The 24,650-nt window shown below is 41.7% G+C and overlaps 1 protein-coding gene and 1 pseudogene across 1 annotated transcript in view; one reads left to right on the top strand and one right to left on the bottom strand.

Moving 5' to 3' along the window:
* Nucleotides 1–24,650, bottom strand: part of LOC148183431 (DDB1- and CUL4-associated factor 12) — a 48,363-nt gene that overhangs the window by 15,356 nt on the left and 8,357 nt on the right. The window contains exons 3-4 of the mRNA XM_088061397.1: nucleotides 1,813–2,019; nucleotides 509–569 (exon numbers count right to left, since the gene is read on the bottom strand). Of these exons, the coding sequence (XP_087917523.1) occupies nucleotides 509–569; nucleotides 1,813–2,019 (268 nt within the window). The remainder of the gene's footprint in view (nucleotides 1–508; nucleotides 570–1,812; nucleotides 2,020–24,650) is intronic.
* Nucleotides 6,181–17,575, top strand: LOC148183432 (endogenous retrovirus group K member 8 Gag polyprotein-like; annotated as a pseudogene).

Genomic DNA, 24,650 nt, shown 5'->3' with positions numbered 1-24,650 from the left:
CTTTTCTATTACAACCATCTGTATTAGTTCCCATAGTATGTGTGCCTATATATATATACATACACACACACACACAACTTTACTGATAGCTTGATAAAACAGAGTTTTCATTAATCAGTCTTTAATAGGATTTCAGGAAATCAGTACTGTTCAGCTGTATTCAAAGTTATTAACTGACAACCAACATTCCTATTGAAATTATTCTGGTATAGAATCCTTCCCTTGAGCTTACTGTGTTTAGACACCCCCTCATGGCAACACCTACTGTAAAGACAGCAGTATTCCCTCTAATACTAAAAAAAAAAAAAGTATAATCTAGACCAGTGCTCTACAAATTAAAAAAAAAAAAATTAAAAAGCAAAGCGCTGTACTAAGACCAAGAATGGTTTAAATAAGCAAAGTAGTTCCAAATGGTTTCAAATCCCTTCTAAAGGTGCTTCCCTAAGACCTATCAAGTGCTGTACATCAGTATAAAATTCTGGGGAAAATAATTAAAAATTAACATTACCAGAAACAGCCATAGTATCACTTATCCATGCAATTGAAAATATCCAGTCCTTATGTCCATCCTAAAAGAAAAAAAAAAAAGACAAAAAAAGACAGATTTTCTGTCCCGTTATATTCTACAATGGTGTCAAGGCAGACAAAAAAAAATATAAGTGAAGAATACTTAAGTGTAAATTCAGAAAGACAGACCTATGCTAAAAACATATAAATAACATTCCACTATCAAGCTGAAGCAGTTTAAGTACCTAACAGTAATTTTAACTTATTGATTTTGACATGTATAATTAATAGAGAGCAATTAGGCAATAGAGAAAAACAGATCTCTGACCAAGGACAAATTAATCTAAATTCTAAGGACTTGGATTTTTTCCATTTTGAAAGCAGTGGTTTTTACTTCTATAAAGTAGTTGCATACTTTTATTTCCTCAAATACACATCCCTAAAAAGAAACAAAAACAAAGTTTAAAATATATGATCTACAGATTAATTTTTCAAGAATCTTTTACTCAGCAGGTGGGAAGCCTGTATATAAAAAAAAGACCATAAGGGTCTAGTTCTGTTTGAAAAGCTGCAGAGTCACAGTGGGACACGAATAACAAGTCATGCAAATCTTCAGAGTCGACCCTTTCTGTATCTGGTTATCTGCTACTGCAGAAACTCTGACCCAAGCCCTGTTGTTGTAGTTAACATCTATGCAAAGTCCTGTATCAAAAAGGAAAAATAAGAGTGAAGTGCTTACAGGACACCACTATACCCATTTCAACCATTTTCTTTTTAAGACTGGCTGTTTTAAAAGGCCTCATGATGTTTCAAAAATAAAAACAGTACCAAAGTCTATCAAACTGCCACAAGCCACTGGGTTTAAATTACTCCTCAAAGCCAAGTTCCACCTGTGAAATAATATATATATAAGCTGCACTGGAGAAGGGAAAGCCTTGAATGACCTTTACTTCTCAAATGAGCTTTTTCACTAAAGCTAAGTGGCAGAGATCATCATCACCCCAATTAGACTTTAACAGTCAAGATTTTGTTACATTTTCAATGCTTAAAAGTAATCTGAAGTAGACCTGAATGAGGGTAAGAAAGAAGAAATCTGACTTAAAACCCTGAGAATCCTCTCATATATTTATGTACTCATTTAAGATATCTTGTCAAAAAAGACAACTTGATCAGGAATATTTTCAAGCTTTTAGAAATTCACTCTCCACTATAAAACTCCCAAACTTTAAATTTGCTCTGACCTTATGCACTTTAAAGTAGTAATCCTTGGGACAGAATAAACTTTCCCTAAATACTCCCACTTACATCTCCCACACACACAGGATCAAGTGTAGGCAGACGATAAATTGCAAGACTGTTGGGGTTGTCTCCACCTGTAGCCAGAAAGGTCCTTGAGGGGTTGAGCTCAATGGCATGAATACCACATCCCTGCTGGTTCACCATGCCAGGTTCACGATCTTTCAGAATAGGAATCTTGGTAATTTGACCAGTCTGGACATCAATTATAAATAACTGGGGGAAAAAAACCAGATACAAGTCATTATCACACAGATAAGAAAACCAAGGTGGTCAAATATCCTCCCTATTTTGAACTAACATTCTTTTAAATGTAGAATCCACAAATTCTGCAAATATGGTTGAAAAATACATACATTCCTTCTTAAAACAACTAAATTAAATTACTGTGGGTTTTACTTTAATCATCCATCCTCATTTTGGCTAGGATAATGTTAACTTCCTTCTTAGTATCTGGTACAGTCCTGTATTTTTGATTTAGTACGAGAATAATGTTGATAACACACTGATGTTTAGTTGTTTGCTTGATAGTGCTTACTTTAAATCAAGGACTTCTCAGTTTTCCATTCTGTATCACTGTTATAAATGACAATATAGTATTGGCTTTCACATTTATATACTGGATTTTGGAAGTTATTATTGACCACAAAGATTTTGATATGGTACAATTTGTAATTCCTTTTAACTGCTTTTTGGTATAGTATATGTCGCTAGAGGACACGAAATGATTCACACGAACACCTTTCAGCATTAAAACAGGAAAGAAGAACCTTTTATTCTCTGACTCCAGTATTTATAGATTCTCAACAATGACCAGGGATTGGATAATTAAGTTACCATCTTCCCAAGCACACTGGTCATGCGAAACATCCATCAAAAGGTATTTCTTAGAAGGAATGTGATAACTTATTTTTATAGAACTTTCATGGGAAAGTAACTAAAACTATGAAAACATTATCAGAAGGCTTTAAGTTTCAGGGCAACAAGTATAATCTGTCAGTTTATGTATGCACCGTATAGCTTATATAAATACTAGTGTGATAAACATATATTATATCTTAGGCCTTAGCATAATATTAAAACTATGTAATGTTGAAATGCTTTTGTTTATGTGACTAACTCACATGATAATGGTGTGAAACAGCTATGTTGTTTCTCACATTTGTGATAACAGTGACAAGAACCAGGACACCAAGAGAAAAATTTACTACTGACTCTGGTTATCAGGAAGTGTCAAAACAACAAAATGAAGCCTCGAGAAGAAATAAAATATATTGATTTAATCTGCAGGATGGCATGCAGACAAGTTAAAGGTTAAAACCAAGCAAAAGAGTTCCTGGAACATGTAAACTCACAGGAATGTCTGAATATGTATAATTCTCATGAATAAGCATTTAACCCATGTACTGTAAAAGTATATAAGAAAATTGTTTTAAGCTAACAGCGTGCTTTTGGCTGATTGCCAAGCACCCCAGCACTGGATATTGTCCCTTTTATCCCTTATTAAACTTTTATAATTTTTTTTTAAAAACAGTGAGCCGTATTTGTCACAATCAGCAAGCATGTGCACTAGAGGCTGAGAGGGAACATAGCCAGGACAGTTAACCCAAACTGGCCAAAGGCATATTCCATACCATAGAACATTATGCTCAGTATATAAAAGCAGGGGGTTGGGTTTGGCTGAGAGCTGCCAATCACTGTCGGGAGAAGGGCTGGGCATAGGTCAGTGGGTGGTAAGTAATTGTATTGTACATCACTTCTGTTTCTTGGATTTTATTTTTTTTTTCCTATTATAACAATAATATTTTACTTTGTTTCAATTACTAAACTCTTCTTATCTTAACCCACAGGTTTTACATTTTTTCCAGTTTTCCTCCCCATCCATCCAGGGAAGGGGAGGGGGGGAAGTGAGTGAACAGCTGTGTGGTACTTAGCTGCCAGTTGGGGTTAAACCACAACAGTCCATTTTGGCCCCCAAAATGGGGCTCAAAGGGTTGAGACAATGACAGATTTGACCAGAGCATGTTAAAACAAATTTCTTATAAGCATTCATTATATTTGTTTAATAATCACAGGTCACAATGTTGATTTATTTACTCTCACAGTTGTTGCACTTGTTCTCAGAGTTGCATTGTGTGACACTTTACTTGAAGTATGTGTTCCCTGTGATGATGTTTCTCATCCTTGAGGCCTGGACCAAGGTTAACATTTTGTTTTACTTTGTAATACTGGCCTATGATATGATAGAACCACTGGTCATGAAACTAACCTGGTATGTGTCCTCAGCACTGCTATCCTATCTGTACCTCAGGAGCCATCTATTGGGAACTATTAACAGTTACATCATCTGCCTTTTCTCCTCAAATACATCTTCCAATATCCATCCTGCCTTCCTTCTCCTCCAGGATGATTACAGTAGTATTTGAGAATTTGTAAAACTTTGAATATCTTTTCAATACCTGCTATAAATACATATTATAATATTGGTTTTTCACAAATATTAAAATGGATGCTATATGTATAATGTTAAAGTAACTTTGCTATAAAGATACAGTTTTTATTTCTGTTATTAACTACACTTAGACATAGTAGTGAAATAGCTGATATGCTTGTGGTAATCGAACTGCCTGCTTGGTTGGGCTAACATCCAATGAACGTATGATGAAGACCCCTGCTACTGATATGCCAACTATCAGCACCTACTGTCTGTAGAAAGTTGTGGTGGTTTCAGTTTGTAACTGGGCAGAAACACTAATTTAGTGTAGTGGTTTAGGTTTGCTGATTTGAGTTTTCTGGCTAATGTACTAAATAATGTGGTGGGTTTAGTGATGGTTAAAATCACTAGTGCACTTACTTATTTCTTGCTGTGAGATATGGATTAGGAGGAGGGTAAAATAGGTTTAAAACTTAAAAGGTATGAAGAAAACTTTATTAACATAACTAAAAGAGTAAAAAGAATCAGAATAAAACTTCCAGAACACTTTTCCTCCCCCCACCTGACTTCTTTTCTTTCCTAACTGACAAGGTAAAGATAAAACTTGAGATTTTAAATTAGTTACTCACTCTACAATAGTCTTTTACCAGTTTTTGTAGGGAGAGGAACTTTTTTTTGCCATGCTATGGAGACTTTTTTACAAAAAACAGTTCTCTCGTGGCTTTTTATTTCTACGAATAGCAGCTTCCCAGGAAAAGATTTACAATTGTGAAGTTCCTCCCATTTTTACCATATTCTTTACAGCTGCATTCATGGGCCATGTTAACTTATGGGGTATTATTTTAAGGATGAGCTGTTTAAAAGCAAAGGTTCTCTTTATCTATCTCTGTGATCATCTTTATCTCTGGGAACACAGATCTTCTCTCCCTGGGGACAAAGGGTCTTTATTATTCTCATCTCTCTGTTTAAGCTTCTCATGAGATTATAGCTACTTTAACATTTGTTTTACTTTATCAGTGGATGCCTGTCCTGGGGTGACTTTATGATACTGGTATCCCCAATCGCCTGGTTTATGTTATATATTAAGTTCTGCACCTTTAAGACTGGCTCTGAGAGTGAAGGGGGGGAAGAATAAACGCGCAGTTTGTGTTGAAAGAAAACATCGCTCCCCCACATCCTGCTCCTGGACTGTGGTGTTTGCAGCATGGACAGACAGCGAGACAGAGCTTCTCTTTGGCTTTTAGTTAGTTTTAGCTAGCTGACACAGAGAAGTTCCCTGGACCTTTTTTCCCTTTTTCCTGGATCTGTGCAAACCTGCTCTGGACTGAAAAAACACCCAGACAAAGCCCGGGAGCTCATGCCTGTGGCCCACCGGGGCCTGGGCCTCAGCACTGTCCAGTGCTGGAAGGACTGATAAGAACCTGAGCGAGCCGAGCTACACCACATGAAAAGGACTTTTCTTCCTGGATTTGCCACCCTGTTGAACAGGGAGAGGTTTTATTGTTCAATATTATTCAATTTCTGTTAAATAAACAGCTTTTTCCACTTCTCTCCAAGGAATTTTTTTTTTTCCCCGAACCAGTTGGGGGGAGGAGTCATTTGAATTTTGTTTTCCTGGGCGAACCCCATTTGGAGTTTTCTCCCATATTTGCCCTAAACTAGGATAATGCCTCTGCTCACATTTACAGTTTGAACACTCCATCCCCTTGTTATAAATGCAAAGGCAAATTTGGGTTAAATAAAAGAACAATTTATTATAAAACAATTTTTATAAAAAAAATAAACAATGAGGAAAAACCACAATAAAATAAACAGCGCAGCGCTGGGTGGACAGGGGTCTATACCCAAAGGTATAGGTGTTCCCAAATCCACGAAGGAGGGTAGACTGTCTGGGGTTTTTATAGGGATTTTGTGTCCTGAGGCCAAATTCCAGGCAGGCACCATTCACCAAGGGTCCTTGATTGTTGGATGAATTGATTTCCTGGCGCTGGAGAATAGAGTCAAATAGACGTCCGGGCAGAGTCTCCTCATATGTAAAGAAGTTCTGAGTGTTCCTTGATTTCATTTTCGGTTTGGGCTTTCAGAGTGAAGTATCCAAGTCCGGTGTGGAGTCGACAGATATCTCGGCTGGGCTTCCACTTATTGTCCGGCCTGTTTGCATCTTCAGTCGGGGTTTGCAGGGAGGGGTGCCCAGGTGCAGTGTGGGGTCGATAGCCATTTCGGCCTGGCTCCTTTCTTTGTTTAGCTTAATCATTCGTGTCCTGCTTTTTCTTTCAGGCTGATGAACGTCGCCTAGGGTCGTTACCGCCTGAATGGGTAGTTACTGCTGGGTTTGGGGAAATTCTTTGGCCACACTATATTTTATATACTTTTTACATTGTTATAAATCTAGTTATATACTTATTTATTCTTTCACGAATTTTTATCCAAGGTTACATTTATCACACCCTCATACTTTATCATTAATTAAAGGGGATACTTTAGTGTATCATAGTCTATCTCTATGGCTTTACTAAAAGAACTTTCAACCCCCATACTAGAGCATCTATTTATTTTCTTTCTATCTGGGACTTGACTCCTTTTTTACTGACTTCAGTGTCATGTTGTCTTCTATGTGTCTTCATTCTATCTTTTTCTCTTACCTGAGGGGAGAATCGTGGTCTGAAGGTCTCATCTGTGTACTGAAAGGGTTAATATCTTGCCTAGACCTGCAGATGGTCGTGGTGGTTTCTGCTGGGCAGTGGCCAATGGATTGCAGGCCGCTCTGGGCCTCTCCCTCTGCCCAGCAGCCACCGGGGGGGACGGGGGGGCCTGGCCCAGTCCAGAGCCATTCCCGGGGCCCAGCGGACCCCGACTCGGTGCAGGCCGACGGCGGAGACAGGGCTTGATGTCAGCAAGATATTAGCAGCTGTGAACTGGCCCGGCTTCAGCCGGGGCTGCGCGGCTTCCTGTCCCCCGCCTGGCCAGTGTTGGTTCTGGCTCAGCCCCATCAGGCCACAGTGGAGCAGGGCCAGCCCCACCAGAGCTCAGTTACCTTTCGAGGCCAGAAGTAAGAGAGATTTCTCAGGCTTGCCTGTTTTTAAAATGTGGAATTTACAGAGGGGGACCCAGCTTCTAAATGGTTTAATAAGATGTCAATTCTCAGAGCTAGTCAGCTATTGTTTTTTTTCCATGCATGGAGGAATCTCTTAGCAGCTTCTCTCAGGAAAATAATTTCCATGGGTGGTTTTTTCTTCCTTACTAAATATCATCTAATGTGGTGAAACCAGCACAAAACTATGGACCAAAACCCAAGCTGGAGGTGATAATAAGTACGGGCTAAAACCACATCCAAGAAATGCGCATGCTCTAAAAAGGCGGAGTCAAGGAGGAGCTGTGGAGAGGGCCCACAGTGGGCTGGGGGGTCAGACGAAAGAGTCGACAGAAAGAAGCCAGCAGGATTCCTGTGCGTCCGTGAGAAGAGAAAGAAGATAAAGGTAGAAGAAAACAAAGAACACCTGTGCTGCGAAAAACACCATAGAAAACCAGGATTTATCTGTATTTTGGATTTTTGGGGATGCTTTCCCAAAACAGTGCTTCCATCAATGGACTTGAGGGGTGGTGTGATGATGGCCAATGAGATGGGGTGCACTATGAGGTCAGAAGGGTATAAAAATGCTGTGTATGAGCGCAATAAAAAAACTTGGAGGAAGTTTCTTAAAGAGCTGCTTTATGTTGTGTCTGCTCCGATGGTGACATCTGGTGACCACCGACGTGAAGCACAAGAGACCCGTTGGGTGCAGGACAGGGAGAGCAGAGCCCCATGGCACTAGAAGAGCAGTGAGGGGAGCCGCCGAAGGGGTCCGGACCTGAATTCAACACCCGGAGCTGGTACTCCAGGTGAGCCGCAGGGAACATAGACCAGTGAAGCCTCTGACATCTGGAATATTCATCCAGGTGAGACATCGGTTAGAGGAAAATGGGGACGAATTTATTAAGAGAAGAGCACACAGTTTTGTCTATGTGGAAAACTTTGCTTCAAAGCAAAGACATTAAAATTACAGACTATGCTCTTCATAACATGTTATTATGGGCTAAATCCCAGAATTTAGACACTGATGTAAATACAGCCTTTACCATTAGATCATGGGAAGCCGTTGGGGACAGACTGTGGGATGTGATATCACAGGGGGACAAAGCAACTGCAAATCTAGCTACGACTTGGAGACAGCTTTATGATACGTTATGAGAATGGAAAATGGAGCAGGACATGGAACGAGAGCCAGGGCAAGGCATGGGAGTTGCTGGAGAACAACAGATAGCTGAGGCTCAGTCTGGTGCCATGCCCCTCCCTAGGGGACAGCCTTCAGGAGTCGCTTCAGTGGGGGCTTCACCAGGGTCTGCTGATACAGGGACCTAGCGGCCACAGAGCAATACCCCCCAATATTTGTCTCTGAGAGACTATGGTCAACCAGTGTACCCTTCTCCTGAACAGCAGGAGTTAAATGTGAGGCGCGAATATGTTACTCCTGCCTGTCAGTTAGCAGAAATGACCTTGAGAGAAACACAAGCCCAGCCATCTGCCCCCCTGCTTTCTTCTGGGTCAGATGAAGGAACAGAGTTGTTAAGAGCCTTTCCCACATTACCTGATTCTGATAGTGAGGATGATGAATTGCCAGAGATAAGATAGTCTGGCCAGGAGCGTGGATCTGCTTCTCATAAATCTTGTAATAAATCTAAGCTTGCTTACTTCCTGTCAAGTGTCTGTGATGCCTTGCCACCCTGCCCGGTTTTGGGAACTTGTCAAGAAAAATGCAATGGAGATGGGTAATTGGGACTTAATAGAAAAAATAGGTCTGCCAAGAATGATCGATATGCCAAGTGCTGATACAAATGCTGTTAGTAATTATCTCATAGTCTTTCCTGCTCTTAAAGCAATTTCTAACACAGGACAGAATGATACATATCAGGCATTTGCCTGGTGAGTTATTCAGGACCTTCAGTCAAAGGTGGCTCAATTTGATATTAATTCTTCTGAGGTAATGCAATTGATTTGTGTTATTAATGCTGATATGTTTGCTCCATATGATATAAGACACTTTGCTACAATTTTGTTTCAACCTGTACATTACGGTGTACTTCAAAATAGATGGAGGTGTCATGAATAAAATCTCTCAAGAAATCCACCCTGGTTAAAATACTGTGTTTAGTTATGTACAGTTAATGTTCTTATCCCATTTGTAAACCTTGTACCCCTTGTTTACTCCGATGGTTATTAGTAATGTTAATTACTTACCAGTTTCTGAAGTGTTTTAAAGGTTCTTATGAGACATTCCTGTACCCTTTCCCTTATTTCCCTGTTACTATGTAACAGAGCTGCTCCCATGGGGGCTGGGTCACACTAACAAAAGCAACCCATTAGAAAGGTATGCCACAGAACAAGGCAACTCCCATGGACACTGTGCCACACTAGAACAAAGGAACTCCCAGGAAGCTGTGCAACCGAGTAATATGCAAACTAAGGCATGCAGGACACCAAAACAATGAGCTAACAGAGGAACAAAAGGACAAGGAAACATATTCTAGCAAGCTATGATGAAAGATCATCTCCCTGCATCACCTAAGCCTGCTTAGAAACCATCTTCCTGCATCACCATGACCTAAAGAGGACTGGAAAGGACTGACACCCCTAGACAGCGAACCAGAATGACAGGCCTCCTGGCTACTCTCATGAGGATGAAAGCCCCAGCTCTGCAGTGTGTGCTGCAAAGCTGAATTGTGCCTCCTTGGAGCTGCCAGTGTGGGAACGGCCATGGTGCAAGCAACCCCTCGGTCCCCCCACCCCAAGAGCTGAATCCTAATAAAGGTATCAAACAGGAGTCTTGTCTCCTGGCCAGTTTCTTTCAGTTGGGGGCTCGCTCCGGGATAGCCATGCCCACTGAAGACCACTGAGTGACCACTGCCTGTTGGACCTTCATGGGGAGATCGGCTATCACGGACCAAGGATTCAGCCTGGGATGTCAACTCCAAGGAGCATCAGTCAGAGACTGGTGAGTGACCGGCGGTGGGAGTAGGGAGACGAGTGAGACGGGGGCTGGCAGAAAGTATTTTGGAACAATTTACTCTGGAAGAGAGTGTTCAGATTCTACAATATGTAGATGATCTGTTAATATCTGGAGAAAAGCAAGATAAAGTAAAAATAACAAGTGTTCAGTTTCTAAATTTCTTAGGTACCAAAGGCCTGAAGGTATCTCAGAACAAATTACAGTTTGTACAATCAGAAGTAACTTACTTAGGACACATTATTGGAGAAGGATTTAAAAAACTAAGCCCAGAAAGAATTGCTGGCCTGATGTCCATACCTGCTCCAAAAACTAAGAGGGACATAAGGAAACTATTTGGATTATTCGGCTATTGTAAATTATGGATAGATCAGTACACCCAAAGTGTCAAATTTCTCTATGAAAAACTAGTAGACCCTGAGCCAGTCAAGTGGACAGCTGAAGATGAAGGACAGCTAAAAGATTTAAAGAACAAACTATCTTCAGCACCGGTGTTAAGCCTACCAGACCACTGGAAAGAGTTCCATTTATTTGTTAACACAGAGACAGGTACCGCATATGGTGTACTAACTCAGGAATGGGGAGAGAAGAAAAAACCCATAGCATACCTTTCAAAATTATTAGATCCTGTTGCAAGGGGGTGGCCCACTTGCCTCCAGGCAATTGCTGCAACTGCCATCCAAATAGAAGAAGCAAAAAAACTGACCCTACTAGGAAAGATTAAAGTGTACACACCCCATGACCTAAAAACGGTACTTAGTCAGAAAGCCCAACAATGGTTAACAGACCCAAGAATATTAAAGTATTAAATTATTCTAATGAACACTGAAGATTTGGAAATAGTTACCTCTCAATGTCTGAACCCTGCTCAATTTCTTTCAGGCTACCCTCTAGATGAATTAGAACATAGTTGTTTAGAACTCATAAATTATCAGACCAGGATAAGGGAAGATCTTGAAGATCTCCCCTTACCCTATGGAAAGACCTTATTCACTGATGGGTCTTCAAGGGTGGTAAATGGAAAAAGAGCCTCTGGTTATGCAGTAGTGGCAGTAACAGAAGGAGAACAACTAAATACTGTAGAAAAGGGAAAGTTACCAACCAACTGGTCAGCTCAATGCTGTGAAGTTTATGCCCTAAAAAGAGGATTAGATCTATTAGAAGGGGAGAGAGGGACAATCTACACGGATTCAAAATATGCCTTTGGTGTAGTCCATACATTTGGAAAGATCTGGGAAGAACGTGGGTATTTAAATTCAAAAGGAAAAAAATTAGTACATGAAGAACTGATAAAATCCGTAATAGAGTCCTTACCAAAACCCTTAGAAATAGCTGTTGTACATATAAAAGGGCATCAAAAGGGAGATACCCTGGAAAAGAAAGGAAATCAGTTAGCCAACCAGATGGCAAAAGAAGCAGCCACAGATCCAGGTGATTCAGCCAAAATCTTAAAATTAAATGAAACACCAGCAGATGGGGAAAAGGAAAAAACAAAGCAAATTTTTACAGAAAAAGAATTAAAAGCAATAAAAGAATTAGGCCTACATCAGGGAGAATGTGGAGAATGGATAACATCCAATGGGCGGAAATTCCTAAATAAGGCCTTGGCCCGAAAAATCTTGACAGAAATCCATGGACTCGCCCACTGGGGAACCCAGGGACTGTGTGATCATTTCTTAAGAGACAATTTATGCATAGGGGTGTATAACCTAGCAAAAGCAGTCACTGAGGGATGCGTAATTTGCTAAAAGGTAAATCAAAAGGTCATGAGAAAGACCATACCTGGGGGAAGAGAATTGGCTCTGAGACCATTTAAAAATACACAGATTGACTTCATTGAAATGCCTGCAGTGCAGGGCTATAAATACCTGCTGGTGATAGTCGACCATCTGACTCACTGGGTTGAAGCTTTCCCCACCAAACGAGAAACTGCCGAAGTGGTAGCAAAAATATTAATAGAACAAATAATCCCCAGGTATGGTCTAGTCAATAACATCGACTCCGACAGAGGCCCCCATTTTATTGCCCAAACTCTACATCGCATCATCGAGGCTTTGGGAATAAAATGGAGGCTTCATACCCCTTCGCACCCCCAGAGTTCCGGAAGGGTAGAGCGGATGAACAAAACCTTAAAAAACGTAATAACTAAATTAATCATAGAAACCCACCTAAGCTGGCTCAAGTGCTTACTGCTCGCCCTTCTGAGAATTGACGAGACCACGAGCAGACATAGGAGTGTTTCCCTATGAAATGATGTTTGGACTACCCTTCCTACTCACCCCATACAGCACAGCAGACTATCTAGAAGGAGAGGCCTTAACCCACACATATCTGAAAACTATCAACAAAACCTTAGAAAGTCTAAGGAAAAGAGGGTATCTTCCCCAAGCTTCTCCCCTTGATGTAGATGTTCATCAAATTAATCCCGGAGATTGGGTTTTAATAAAATCTTGGAACACCACCCCACTAACCCCTAAATTTGAGGGTCCATTCCAGGTACTGCTGACATCCCACACCGCTGTGAAAACTCAAGAAAAAGGCTGGACCCATATTACCTGAGTAAAAGGACCGGTATCCCCACCTGATGACGGACTGAGCTCAGATGAATCACCAAAGGCTCCCTCTCAGTGGATTGCCACCAGAGATCCAACCAACCTTAAAGTAACTCTCAAAAAACATCCCAAGGTGAACTGAAGAACTTACAGACTCAAACATATCAGCAAGAGACTGTGGTAACTGAAGTTAAAGTTGCTGTGAATAGAGTACTACAATTGTTGTTACTGTTGCTAATTGTTGCTATTGTAAGTTTATATACTATTATAAAAATTAGCTTCTCCCACCGAGCATTTCTTGACGGCTTACCAAAATTACTAAGCATTTCTTGACAGCTTACAAAAAGTACTAAAAAGTGGGAATAATAAGAAAGGACGCTGCCATCCCCACAAAAACACCTTGTCCAAGAGGCAAGACCGGGTGAGGCTAAGGACGCGAGTGAGCCATGAAGCTTGCTGCAGGAAAACCAGCTCATACCGGACTCTTGGTAAAATTGGTGTTAAGCTTGCTTCTCGTCTATGTGAGAGGGAAGGAAAATCCCTGTGCAAAATGCTACCAACCCCTTTATAATGGGGAGAATCTGGGATCCTTAATGAGAGTCCATACAAATATAAATCCCACTTGCTTTGACCATTCCCAGTTGGACACATGCCGGGAAGATGGGAAAACCTATTGGATCACAAAGAACACAGCCACATTTAGGCAACGCCTGCTCGGGGAATGTCCGGTTGGAGAAACTTGGTTTTGCTTTGAAAATGAAGGAAAAAGAGACATAATTAAAGAGAAACAGTTAATGGTAAAGAAAAAAGAGGTGGATGAACCTTTGGGAAAGAATTTATTTATAGACCTGATTGAAAAAATAAGTAGAGAGTTGAATTTAACCAATTGCTGGGTGTGTGGAAACACGCAGATGTCTGAGGTCTGGCCCTGGGAAGGGATTGGTTTAGGACCACTAGATATTCTAAGATGGAAATTAACAAAACCAAAATTCCAAACCAAGGGACTGAGAAGAAGAGAACAGTGGGGCTTAAAGGCAAAGATAATTGGAGAAGAGTGTACAAAAAGGACTGGAAAAGGATATACAACCTATGTGGGAAAAATGGCTTGCAAGAGGTACTTTATGATAAAAGATTCAAGTATAAAATGGGTCCCTCGAGAACCAAACAAGTACTGGTCAATTGGCAAAAAGGAAAAGGGGTGCATGTTCCATGAAGGATACCAACTATATGAATGTGCTGGAAAGGGGGTAAATCAATTTTGGGGAATTAGGGAAATATCCAAATATTGGGAATACCCAATGGAACTAAAAGATGCATTTTGGACAGCTCCAGAACATCTGTTCTGGATCTGTGGAAATATGGCCTATACCCACCTTCCAGGGGACTGGGAGGGGAGTTGTACAGTAGGAATAATTAAGCCTTCTTTCTTTCTCTTACCAAAAGAATCTGGATCAAACTTAGGGATCCCACTTTATGATGATCTAAGAAAGGGAAACCGAAAGAAAAGAAATATAATAGATATGGGGAGTTCCCAGGCATGGAAAGTTAAAATATGGACTCCCGAGGAAATAATTAAGACCTATGGGCCAGTCACTTGGGCCCAGGATGGGTCTTGGGGGTATCGCACTCCTATCTACATGTTAAACAGAATTATCCGACTCCAGGCAGTGCTGGAAATTATGTCCAACAAAACAGCTCTAGCCCTAGATCACATCAGCAAGCAATTGGCTCAAACTAGAGCAGTAGTATACCAAATTCAACTAGCTGTAGACTACCTATTAGCTAATGAAGGAAGAATTTGTGTGAAGTTTAACTCATCAGAGTGCTGCCTGGAGATCGATGATAAGAGCGAAGTCATCAGAAACATCTCTAGAGAAATAAGAAAAATCTCATATGTAGGCAACCAAGAGTGGACCGCCTTAATAAATTCCAATTGATGGAATGATTTTTGGTCTTTCAAAAAGGAGTGGTGGAAAAAAGTAGCCTTCAGTGCAGCTAGTGCCTTTTTAAGCCTTCTATTTTTACCATGTCTCCTTCCCTGTGTAATTTGGATTGTAACATCGACTGTGCAAGCCAGTCTCCAAATCCCAGAAATAGCTGGCCAGAAACAAACTAAAGTCATGATGTAAGAAACCCAAGAATCCGACTATAAAACAGCCCAAGAAATGTATGACCAATACCAAAAGCTAAGAGAATTATGCCCCCAAGAACCACAAACCGTCAACTGATGCAGGTTTGAAAAAAAACCTGATCAAATAAATAGAGGGGGGAATTGTCATGAATAAAATCTCTCAAGAAATCCACCCCGGTTAAAATACTGTGTTTAGTTATGTACAGTTAATGTTCTTATCCCATTTGTAAACCTTGTACCCCTTGTTTACTCCGATGGTTATTAGTAATGTTAATTACTTACCAGTTTCTGAAGTGTTTTAAAGGTTCTTATGAGACATTCCTGTACCCTTTCCCTTATTTCCCTGTTACTATGTAACAGAGCTGCTCCCATGGGGGCTGGGTCACACTAACAAAAGCAACCCATTAGAAAGGTATGCCACAGAACAAGGCAACTCCCATGGACACTGTGCCACACTAGAACAAAGGAACTCCCAGGAAGCTGTGCAACCGAGTAATATGCAAACTAAGGCATGCAGGACACCAAAACAATGAGCTAACAGAGGAACAAAAGGACAAGGAAACATATTCTAGCAAGCTATGATGAAAGATCATCTCCCTGCATCACCTAAGCCTGCTTAGAAACCATCTTCCTGCATCACCATGACCTAAAGAGGACTGGAAAGGACTGACACCCCTAGACAGCGAACCAGAATGACAGGCCTCCTGGCTACTCTCATGAGGATGAAAGCCCCAGCTCTGCAGTGTGTGCAGCAAAGCTGAATTGTGCCTCCTTGGAGCAGCCAGTGTGGGAACGGCCATGGTGCAAGCAACCCCTCGGGCCCCCCACCCCAAGAGCTGAATCCTAATAAAGGTATCAAACAGGAGTCTTGTCTCCTGGCCAATTTCTTTCAGAGGTAGTTAGTCAAGAGAGTTGCCCTAAATAATATGCAACTCCCACAGCAAGACCCCCAACATGTGGTGAGAGTTGATACCTTGATGGGCACTGGGCCTTTTAATAACCCAGAGTTACAGGCCAGGTGGGATATTTGGTTTTGGCACAGGCTCAACAAATAGGCATGAGTGCTTTAATTAAAGCAATGGAATGGCAGCTCCAAAACAGAAATATGTTACTATACGACAAGGGGCCAAGGAACCATTTTTACAATTTGTAGAAAAAATTGCCGCATCCATTGAGAAGCAGGTAGATGATGAAAACTTGAGGCAGATTCTGTGTAAGCAGCTGGCAACAGACAATGCAAATGAGGATTGTTGAAAGATTATTGAAGGGTTGCCAGGAGACCCTTTGTTACCTGGCATTGTAACTACTTGTTCAAAAGTTGGCACAGTTGAGCATAAGATGGCTGCTTTGGCAGCGGTCCTAAAGCCTCCACCGAAATGTTTTACTTGTGGAGAGCAAGGACACTTAATGGCACAATGCCCAAAAAATAATGAGCAAAAGGTGAAACCTAAAACAAATTTGAGCTGTAACATTACTTACAATTGCTGTGATAAGCCTGGACACTATGTTAAGCAATGTAAAACAAAGTATCATGCAAATGGACAACTGTTACAGGGAAACTGGAAAAAGAACATGAAGGGGTACGTGGAGACACAAATACTCCAACTACAAGCCCTCCCAGCACTTCAAAGCTATCCATTTGTGAACAATACTCAGGGGTCACAAGGGGCTCCGCAGGGAGTGATATACCCACTACTGACACAATAACTATTGTGACAAAGCAAATATGCAAGGTGCCTCTTGATGCCTATGGTCCCATAGGATAGGGGCTGAGTGCTTTTTTAATAGGAAGATTAAGTAGTACTATTAAGGGTATTCACGTACATTTAGGTATTAATGCTGATTAGTTGGGAGAAATTCATGCTATAGTATCTGTTAGTGAACCCCCTGTTATTCCAAAAGGTACTTGTATTGCTCAACTTGTTCCCTTTGTGAGTTGTGTTCCAAATGCAGTGAACCAGAGTCGTGGCATAGGAGGTTTTGGATCTACAGGAGTACCTCAAGTATTTTGGACTCAGAAAGTGACAGAGAAATGTAGAGAAACATTTTAACAGAGTAAAAGCATGACATTTTAGTAAAAGCCTGTCTGTACAAGCCAGCCTTTAATCCAGAAGACAATATTAAAAGCAGTGTCCTTGAAACTCTCCTGGAACAGCGGGAATAAAGAAAAACAATAGCCTTGTGTACTGGGGAAAGAATGTAAAACAATATGTATTAACCAATAGTAGCTTGCTAAGCCCGCGGACCCTGTCGGACCCTATAAAAGTGTTCTAAAGATAGAAATAAATGACATTCACCATACTTCTGTGAAGACTCAGTGAATAGTCGGAGTGGTTTTTCAATAGAGAAACATCTGGAAAGAACGAGTGTCATCACAGCCAAGGGACATCATCCAGAGACTATAACAATAAGAGGTTTCATTGACATGGGAGCAGATGTAACTATAATCTCGCCTCTTACACAAGCAGGTTTTGGAAGTATGTTCATGTCATAGTTGACACTTTCATTCAGTGGTTGCATCAGCATTTACAGGAGAAACAGCTTGTGATACTATTCATCATTTTTGTCATTCTTTTTCTCTTTTAGGAGTTCCATCGCACATAAAGACAGATAACAACCCGGCATATGCTTCTCAAAAGCTACAAACGTTTTTCCGTGCTTGGGGCATTGATCATTCTACTGGTATCCCCCATGTCTCTAAGGGCCAAGCAGTCATTGAAAGAGCTCATGGCATTCTTAAACATCAACTTGAAAAACAAAAAGGGGGAATGCAACAGGAACCCCCTCAAGTGAGATTAGATAAGGCAGTTTACGTCTTAAATTTTTCATGTCCCTGTGACGGTTTGATATTTAGGAAAAAAAGTAGAAAACACCCACAGATGTGATGGTTCTGAGAGGCTGCTGGGAGTTTCTTCTCTGCTTGAGACCTGGCCAATAGTTGGCCACTTCTGAGAATTGACAGCATTTTTCACCACTGAAAAGTGAGATCACCTTTGTGAATATCATCTTTTAAACCTAAGCCTGGGAGCTTCTGTCTCTCTTTGTTTCTGGCCGTGAAAGTTAACAGAGCTCTAGAGAAGCTTCCCCCCACCTCTCACAGCCTGTCCAGCTTGAGGGGAGGGGGCTGAGCCAGACTCCAGCAGCTCCCAGGCAGGGGATGGAGACTGCAGGGCTTCCCCCAGCCCCAGGCTGGGCTAGGCTCTGTTGTGGCTCCTGGCCCTAGGCTGGGCCGGGCCACCATTGCTTGCCCCCACGGCCCACACAGACAGCTCCAAGCTGAAAACCATCCGCTGCTTTCCAGTGCTGCCGAGCTGAAATCCGACAGCACGAATACCTGCTGTGGCTTGGGCCAGATTTTAACCCTTTCACTACCCAGATGAGACCTGCAGATTTAATCCCTTTCTAGAGAGAGGAAAGCAAGAGTGATCAACATGTAAAGAGACAACATGAAACATGAAAGTCAGTAAGAGAAAAAAAGTCAAGCCTAAGATGGAAGGAGAATGAGGAGATGCTTTAGTAAGCTGAAATATCCTTTTGGTAAAGCCATGGAGATGGACAATAATGTTCTGAATAACTCCTTTAATTAATGAAAAGAATATTAGGGGGGAATGAACTATTCAAACTGTGAATCTGAGCAAAGGTATCCATTGATGAGCTAAGCAAATGGTGGAGTACCTGTGATCCCATGAGATGCTGGAACAGAGAGAGAGAAGTGAGAGTTGATGAAGACCCTTGGCCCCAGGGAGAAAAGGAGAAAACCTCTGCTCCCAGAGATGATCACAGAGACAGATGAAGAGAACCTTTGCCTTTGAATAACATCCTTAAAATAATACCCCTTGAGTTCACGGCCCATGAACACATCTCAGGGTGGTGTGAAAATGGGAGGAGAGCATGATGACAGAGTTGTTTTTTTTTGGGCGGCTGCCAATCATGGGACTGAAGAGCCATGAGAAAACTTTTTTTGTGGAGAACTCTCCATGGAATGACAAGAGAAAACCTCTCTCTACAAAGACTGATGAAAAGATTATTGCATAGTTGGTAATGCTTTAACATCCCAAGTTTTATCTCTGTGTTGTCAGTTGGGCGAGAGAAAAGTTGGGTGGTGGGGAGGAAAAGTTTCTGGAGGTTTTATTCTGGTTTCTTATTCTTGTAGTTCTATTAATAAACTTTCTTTATTCCTTTTAAGTTTTGAGCCTGTTTTGCCCTTCTCTTAATCCATATCTCACAGCAAAAAATAAGTAAGTATTCTGGTGATTTTTAGCTAGTGCTTATAAACAACCACAGTCCCTTGCCTGATTCACAATTGTTTCAAATTTTCTATCATTTTCCCTCTCTGAATTCTAAACAACCAGACTTTCGTAGAAATATTAAGGTGTGGATTAAGGATTTACTTACTGGAGTGTGGACTGGTCCAATGGAATTAATAACTTGGGGAAGAGGATATGCTTGTGTTTTGACAGACAATGGCCCTCGTTGGGTTCCTGCTCGCTGTATTAAGCCTTACCTGGAGCGTGCAAGAGGGAACGGGATGGATGGTCCTATAGCCGAAACAGAGTGTGTGGATGACACTGGCTAAGACCATACATCAAGATATGCTGTGTTTGTGAATTTATCAGACTGTAGCAAATTAAGTCACAGGAGTGTTTTAGATTTTAAAGAAATAGTTATTCACTTATGAGTGGATGAATAATGGGGATGGTTAAGTAGCTTCTTTGTAGGGTAGGGCATCACTGGATGGTTGAAAGCATGGTTAAGAATTGGATTGTTAATTTTGCTGGTGATTATAATTGCTGTTTTGTATCTCCCTTGTCTGCCTGGATTTCTGCAAAGGGCCCTGCAAAAATCCTTGGCAGCTGTGTTTGTCGCTCGAATACAAAGAAAAGGGGGAACTGTGGAGAGGGCCCACAGTGGGCTGGGGGTCAGATGAAAGAGTCAACAGAAAGAAGCCAGCAGGATTCCTGTGCGTCTGTGAGAAGAAGAGAAAGAAGATAAAGGTAGAAGAAAACAAAGAACACCTGTGCTGCGAAAAACACCATAGAAAACCAGGATTTATCTGTATTTTGGATTTTTGGGGATGCTTTCCCAAAACAGTGCTTCCATCAATGGACTTGAGGGGTGGTGTGATGATGGCCAATGAGATGGGGTGCACTATGAGGTCAGAAGGGTATAAAAATGCTATGTATGAGCGCAATAAAAAAACTTAGAAGAAGTTTCTTAAAGAGCTGCTTTATGTCATGTCTGCTCCGACGGCAACAAGGAGCCATGCAAAACAGTTCTTGGAACATGTAAACTAGTTTGGGGAAAAGTTTAAATATGTATAATTGTTTATGAATATGCAATAGGCTGATGCAATAGAAAAGGTATGTAAAGGGTGTCTCCGAAATAGCAGGTGTGCTCTTGGCTGAATGCTAAGCAGCTGGCAGCTAACCTTTGCTTTATTATCTTTGTCTTCTATTGTCTTTTATTAAACTTTTAAATTTTACCAGGAGAGTGAACCTCATTTTTCACAATACCCTTTTAATCAACCTGACCCTTTTACTAGGAGCCAGCATGTTGCTGCATATAGTTCAGGTCTTGTTTCAGATTAAACAACTATTTAAGAACATCACCCAGAGATTTGCCCTGAAGCTGAATAGTTCTGAGCGATGGGGTGTGCGGGATAGTATAGGCAAGTGCCTAGGACAGTGGGCACCTCCAATGTTTTTGAACCTCACCCCTGAAGAAGTGCATGATAGGGAAGATGTGTGCTAATGTCTTTATAAACAATTCGATGGGTGAAGGTATGGGTGATGTTGGAGTCTGGGATACAGAGTGTGTGCCCTTGTTTCTGATACTTAGTTTTAAGATCCAGAAAAACACTGAATTTCATATAATATGAAATTCATGAGCATGTTTTCATTGTGATACATGAAAACAACTGTTAAAGTTAGAAAAAGCTAAAAGTGTAAGTGTGTAGGATTAGAAAGTTTTCTTAAGTCACAGGGTGAAAAAGTTAGTTTAGAGAACAGGAGAAAAGATGGGGGATTTAAGGTGTTGTCTCTTGTCCCTTCTTTCTTCTTCATGTTCTTCTCCTAGAGTTTTTTGGGTAATAGTAAGTAATTGGTTAGAAAATGCCGCAGTGCAGCACATAGGTGAAGAGTTATTGGGTCATTAAGAAAAATAATATACGTGTCTATTGTTAATTGGGTAAAAATAGGTACAAAGATAAAAGAACTGCGCAGTTCAGGGCCATTTTGTGCATCAGACACGAAATGAGCCACAAGGCCTTGTTGTACCATCAGAAGAAAGAAATGTAACAAATTGCAAAGATATAACCTCGTGCAGTTAGTCTGGAGAGACCTGCCAAGTTTTGTGATGACCTTCTAATAAACATGAGAAACAAGATTCTAACGAGCTCAGGAGTTTTCTTCAAAATTAGAGAACTGAGATAAGCAGAGCTCCCCACGAGGGAGGATCCCAAAAGAATTCAGTCGAAAAGAAGCTGAGAAATCCAGGAAGAGAAAGAAAAATACAGAAGAAATGCAGCAGAATCAGAGAAAGAGAAAAAGGATTTTTTAGAGAAAAGTTACAGGTATTAATGTCTTTGAAATGGGTCTTAATGTCTCTACTAACTTTGGGCAGCAGGTTTGTTACAGGGCCCAGACAGCTTGGCTCCTTGTCCTGGGGTGACTTTATGATACTGGTATCCCCAATCGTCTGGTTTATATTATATATTAAGTTCTGCACCTTTAAGACTGGCTTTGAGAGCAAGAGAGGGGGAAGAAGAAGTGTGCAGTTTGTGTTAAGGAAAAACATCACTCCCACACATCCCGCTCCTGGACTGTGGTGTCTGCAGCACGGACAGACAGCGGGACAGAACTTCTCTCTGGCTTTTAGTTAGTTCTAGCTAGCAGAGGCAGAGGAGTTCCCTGGACCTTTGTTTGTTTTTTTCCCAATTTTCTTGGATCTGTGCAAGCCTGCTCTGGACTGAACACCCAGCCAAACCCCGGGAGCTCACGCCTGTGGCCCACCGGGGCCTGGGCCTCGGCATTTTCCAGCGACGGAGGGACTGATAAGAACCTGAGCGAGCTGAGCTACACCACATGAAAAGGACTTTTTTTCCTCCTAGATTTGCCATCCCATCGAACAGCAAGAGGTTTTATTATTTAATATTACTCAATTTCTGTTAAATAAACAGCTTTTTCCACTTCTCTCTAAGGAATTTTTTCTTTTTCCGGACCAGTTAGTGGGGAGGGGCATTTCCCTGGGGAAATCCCCATTTGGAGTTTTCCTTCCTAATTTGCCTAAACTAAGACACTCCTGAAATAGACAAGTGGGGTCTGCACAAGGCTGAATTTCTGAACTTTGGGGTAAAATGACAGGTTCAAGGGGGGGATATGTGGTAGGCAGATCAGGAAGGCTGTACCTTTCTAGTACCTCAGCCAGTGGGGAAAGGAAGAGGGCAACATGTGGCCGGGAGTCTAGGATAAAAGGAGGTGGTGCCTTCCAAAACCCCGTGAGAGAAAACCCCCACAGTGGTGTGCCCCAGTGGCCTCTCTCCCTTTATTTGAATAAAGTTGAAGGACTCCTCTGTCTCCTTTATGGACACTGGCTTTTCATAGTGTGATTTTCCATAGACAGTCTTGTTGAAAGCAGTGGTCCTATGGAAGGTCTGGTCCTCCTGTGGAAGTTTGGGTCCTCCTCTGGATCTGTCCAGTGGTGGTGGTGGTGTCCCAAGCCCCCAAACCTCGAGATTATATGCAGTCAGGTTCAGGTGGTACTTCTTCTGTGGCAGGGAGTTTCACAATGGAATTATGTAGTCCTATGAATCATAGGATATTTTTGGAGTCCCTGATGGTTGCTCCAACTGCCTATTCTGCTGTTTCCCGGGAAACCCCCTCCCCTCACAGGGTCCTCCATTCAGATGGGAAAAAATTTCCCTGAAGAACCTAAACCCACAACACCAGGTCTGGGAATATAAAGACAATCTCTCTTCCTCTCTCATCTCAGCTGCAGAAAGACTGTCCTGGGAGTTCCAGCAACTCAAAGAGGATATGCCCTACTCTAACACCTGTAGGGACCAGCATCTCAGCTATTAACATTAAGCATCCTCTTGCTCAAAAGAGAGGATATAGAAGATACACATCATGGGGTACCCTGTGGTTTTGCCTGCAGGACCACAGAGAGGGCATGAGGAAATAGAATGGAAAACCTACCTCAGTCCTAGAGGCACGGGTAGAGGAACTGCAGGGAAAAACAATCACAAAAGAGGATTCTTGCAGGAAAGCTGCTGCTTCAAGCTACAGTGGGAAATTTCTCAGGTGGAATGGAAGGACTGATCTTACTCCTGATCCTACAGAAGAAAATTCTAATCCATTTCTACAAGAAGTAGAGAATCCTATGATCAGAACTAGAGGGGCCCTGCCTCCAGCCAGGTGGAAAAGAAGAACAACTGGGTTTACTGGACTTTTAGATCCAATGGCCTGGCACATCAGACACACAGGGGTACAAGGCTCTAGTACATACCAGTGCACAGTGTATCCTAATGAAATCAAGCTATAGAGGGGCAGAACCCATTTGCATTTCTGGAGTGACAGAGGGATCATAACACCTGACTCTATTGGAGGCTGAAATCATCCTGACTGGGAATTAATGGCAAAAGCACCCCACTGTGAATGGCCCAGAGGCTCTGTGCATCCTTGGCATAGATTGTCTCAGGAGAGGGTATTTCAAGGATCCAAAAGGGTACCAGTGGGCTTTTGGTATAGCTGCCCTGGAGACAGAGGAAAATTATCAGTTGTCAACCCTGCCCAGTCTCTTGAAGAACTCTTTAGTTGTGGGGTTACTGAAGGTTGAAGAACAGCAGGTGCAGATCGCTACCACAACAGTGAACTAGCAGCAAAATTGCAATAACTGACTCCCTGATTCCAATCCATAAGCTGATTTGCCAGCTGGACAGCCAAGTAGTGATCAGCAGGACCCACTCACCCTTTAATAGCCCCATTTAGCCAGTGTGAAAGTCTAATGGAGAATGGAGACTGACAGTAGATAATTGTGGCCTGAACAATGTCACACCATTACTGAGTGCTGCCATGCTAGAACTTCAATATGAGCTGGAGACAAAGGCAGCCAAGTGGTGTCACAACTACTATCACCAGTGCATCTTTCTCAATCCCTCTGGCAGCAGAATGCAGGCCACAGTTTGCTTTGACTTGGAGCGGCATCCAGTACACCTGGAACCAACTGCCCAGGGGTGGAAACAGCCCTACCATCTGCCATAAACTGATCCACACTGCACTGGAAAAGGATGAAGCTCTGAAACGCCTGTAATACATTGATGAAGTTGTGTGGGGCAATACATTAGAAGTTTTTGAGACAGGTAAGAATAGTCCAAATCCTTCTGAAAGCCTGTTCAGCCATAAAACAAAGTAAGGTCAAGGGACCTGCCCAAGAGATCCAGGTTTTAGGAATAAAATAGCAAGATGGGCATTGCCAGATACCAGTGGATGTGTTCAACAAAAAAACAGTAATGTCTCCACCAACTCACAAGAAAGAAACACAAGCTTTCTGAGGCATTGCAGGATTTTGGAGAAAGTATATCCAAATTATAATAAGATTTCCCTATCAAGTAACCAGGAAGAATAATTATTTCCAATGGGGCCCTGAGCAATGAAAAGCCCTTGAGCAAATCAAACATGAGACAGTTCATG

The sequence above is a fragment of the Pseudopodoces humilis genome, chromosome 12 (assembly GCF_049639895.1).
Source record: "Pseudopodoces humilis isolate 2021_Gansu_Grassland_sample_001 chromosome 12, ASM4963989v1, whole genome shotgun sequence".
In the NCBI taxonomy this organism is placed as follows: Eukaryota; Metazoa; Chordata; class Aves; order Passeriformes; family Paridae; genus Pseudopodoces; species Pseudopodoces humilis.
This window is presented reverse-complemented; position numbering and strand designations above follow the sequence as displayed.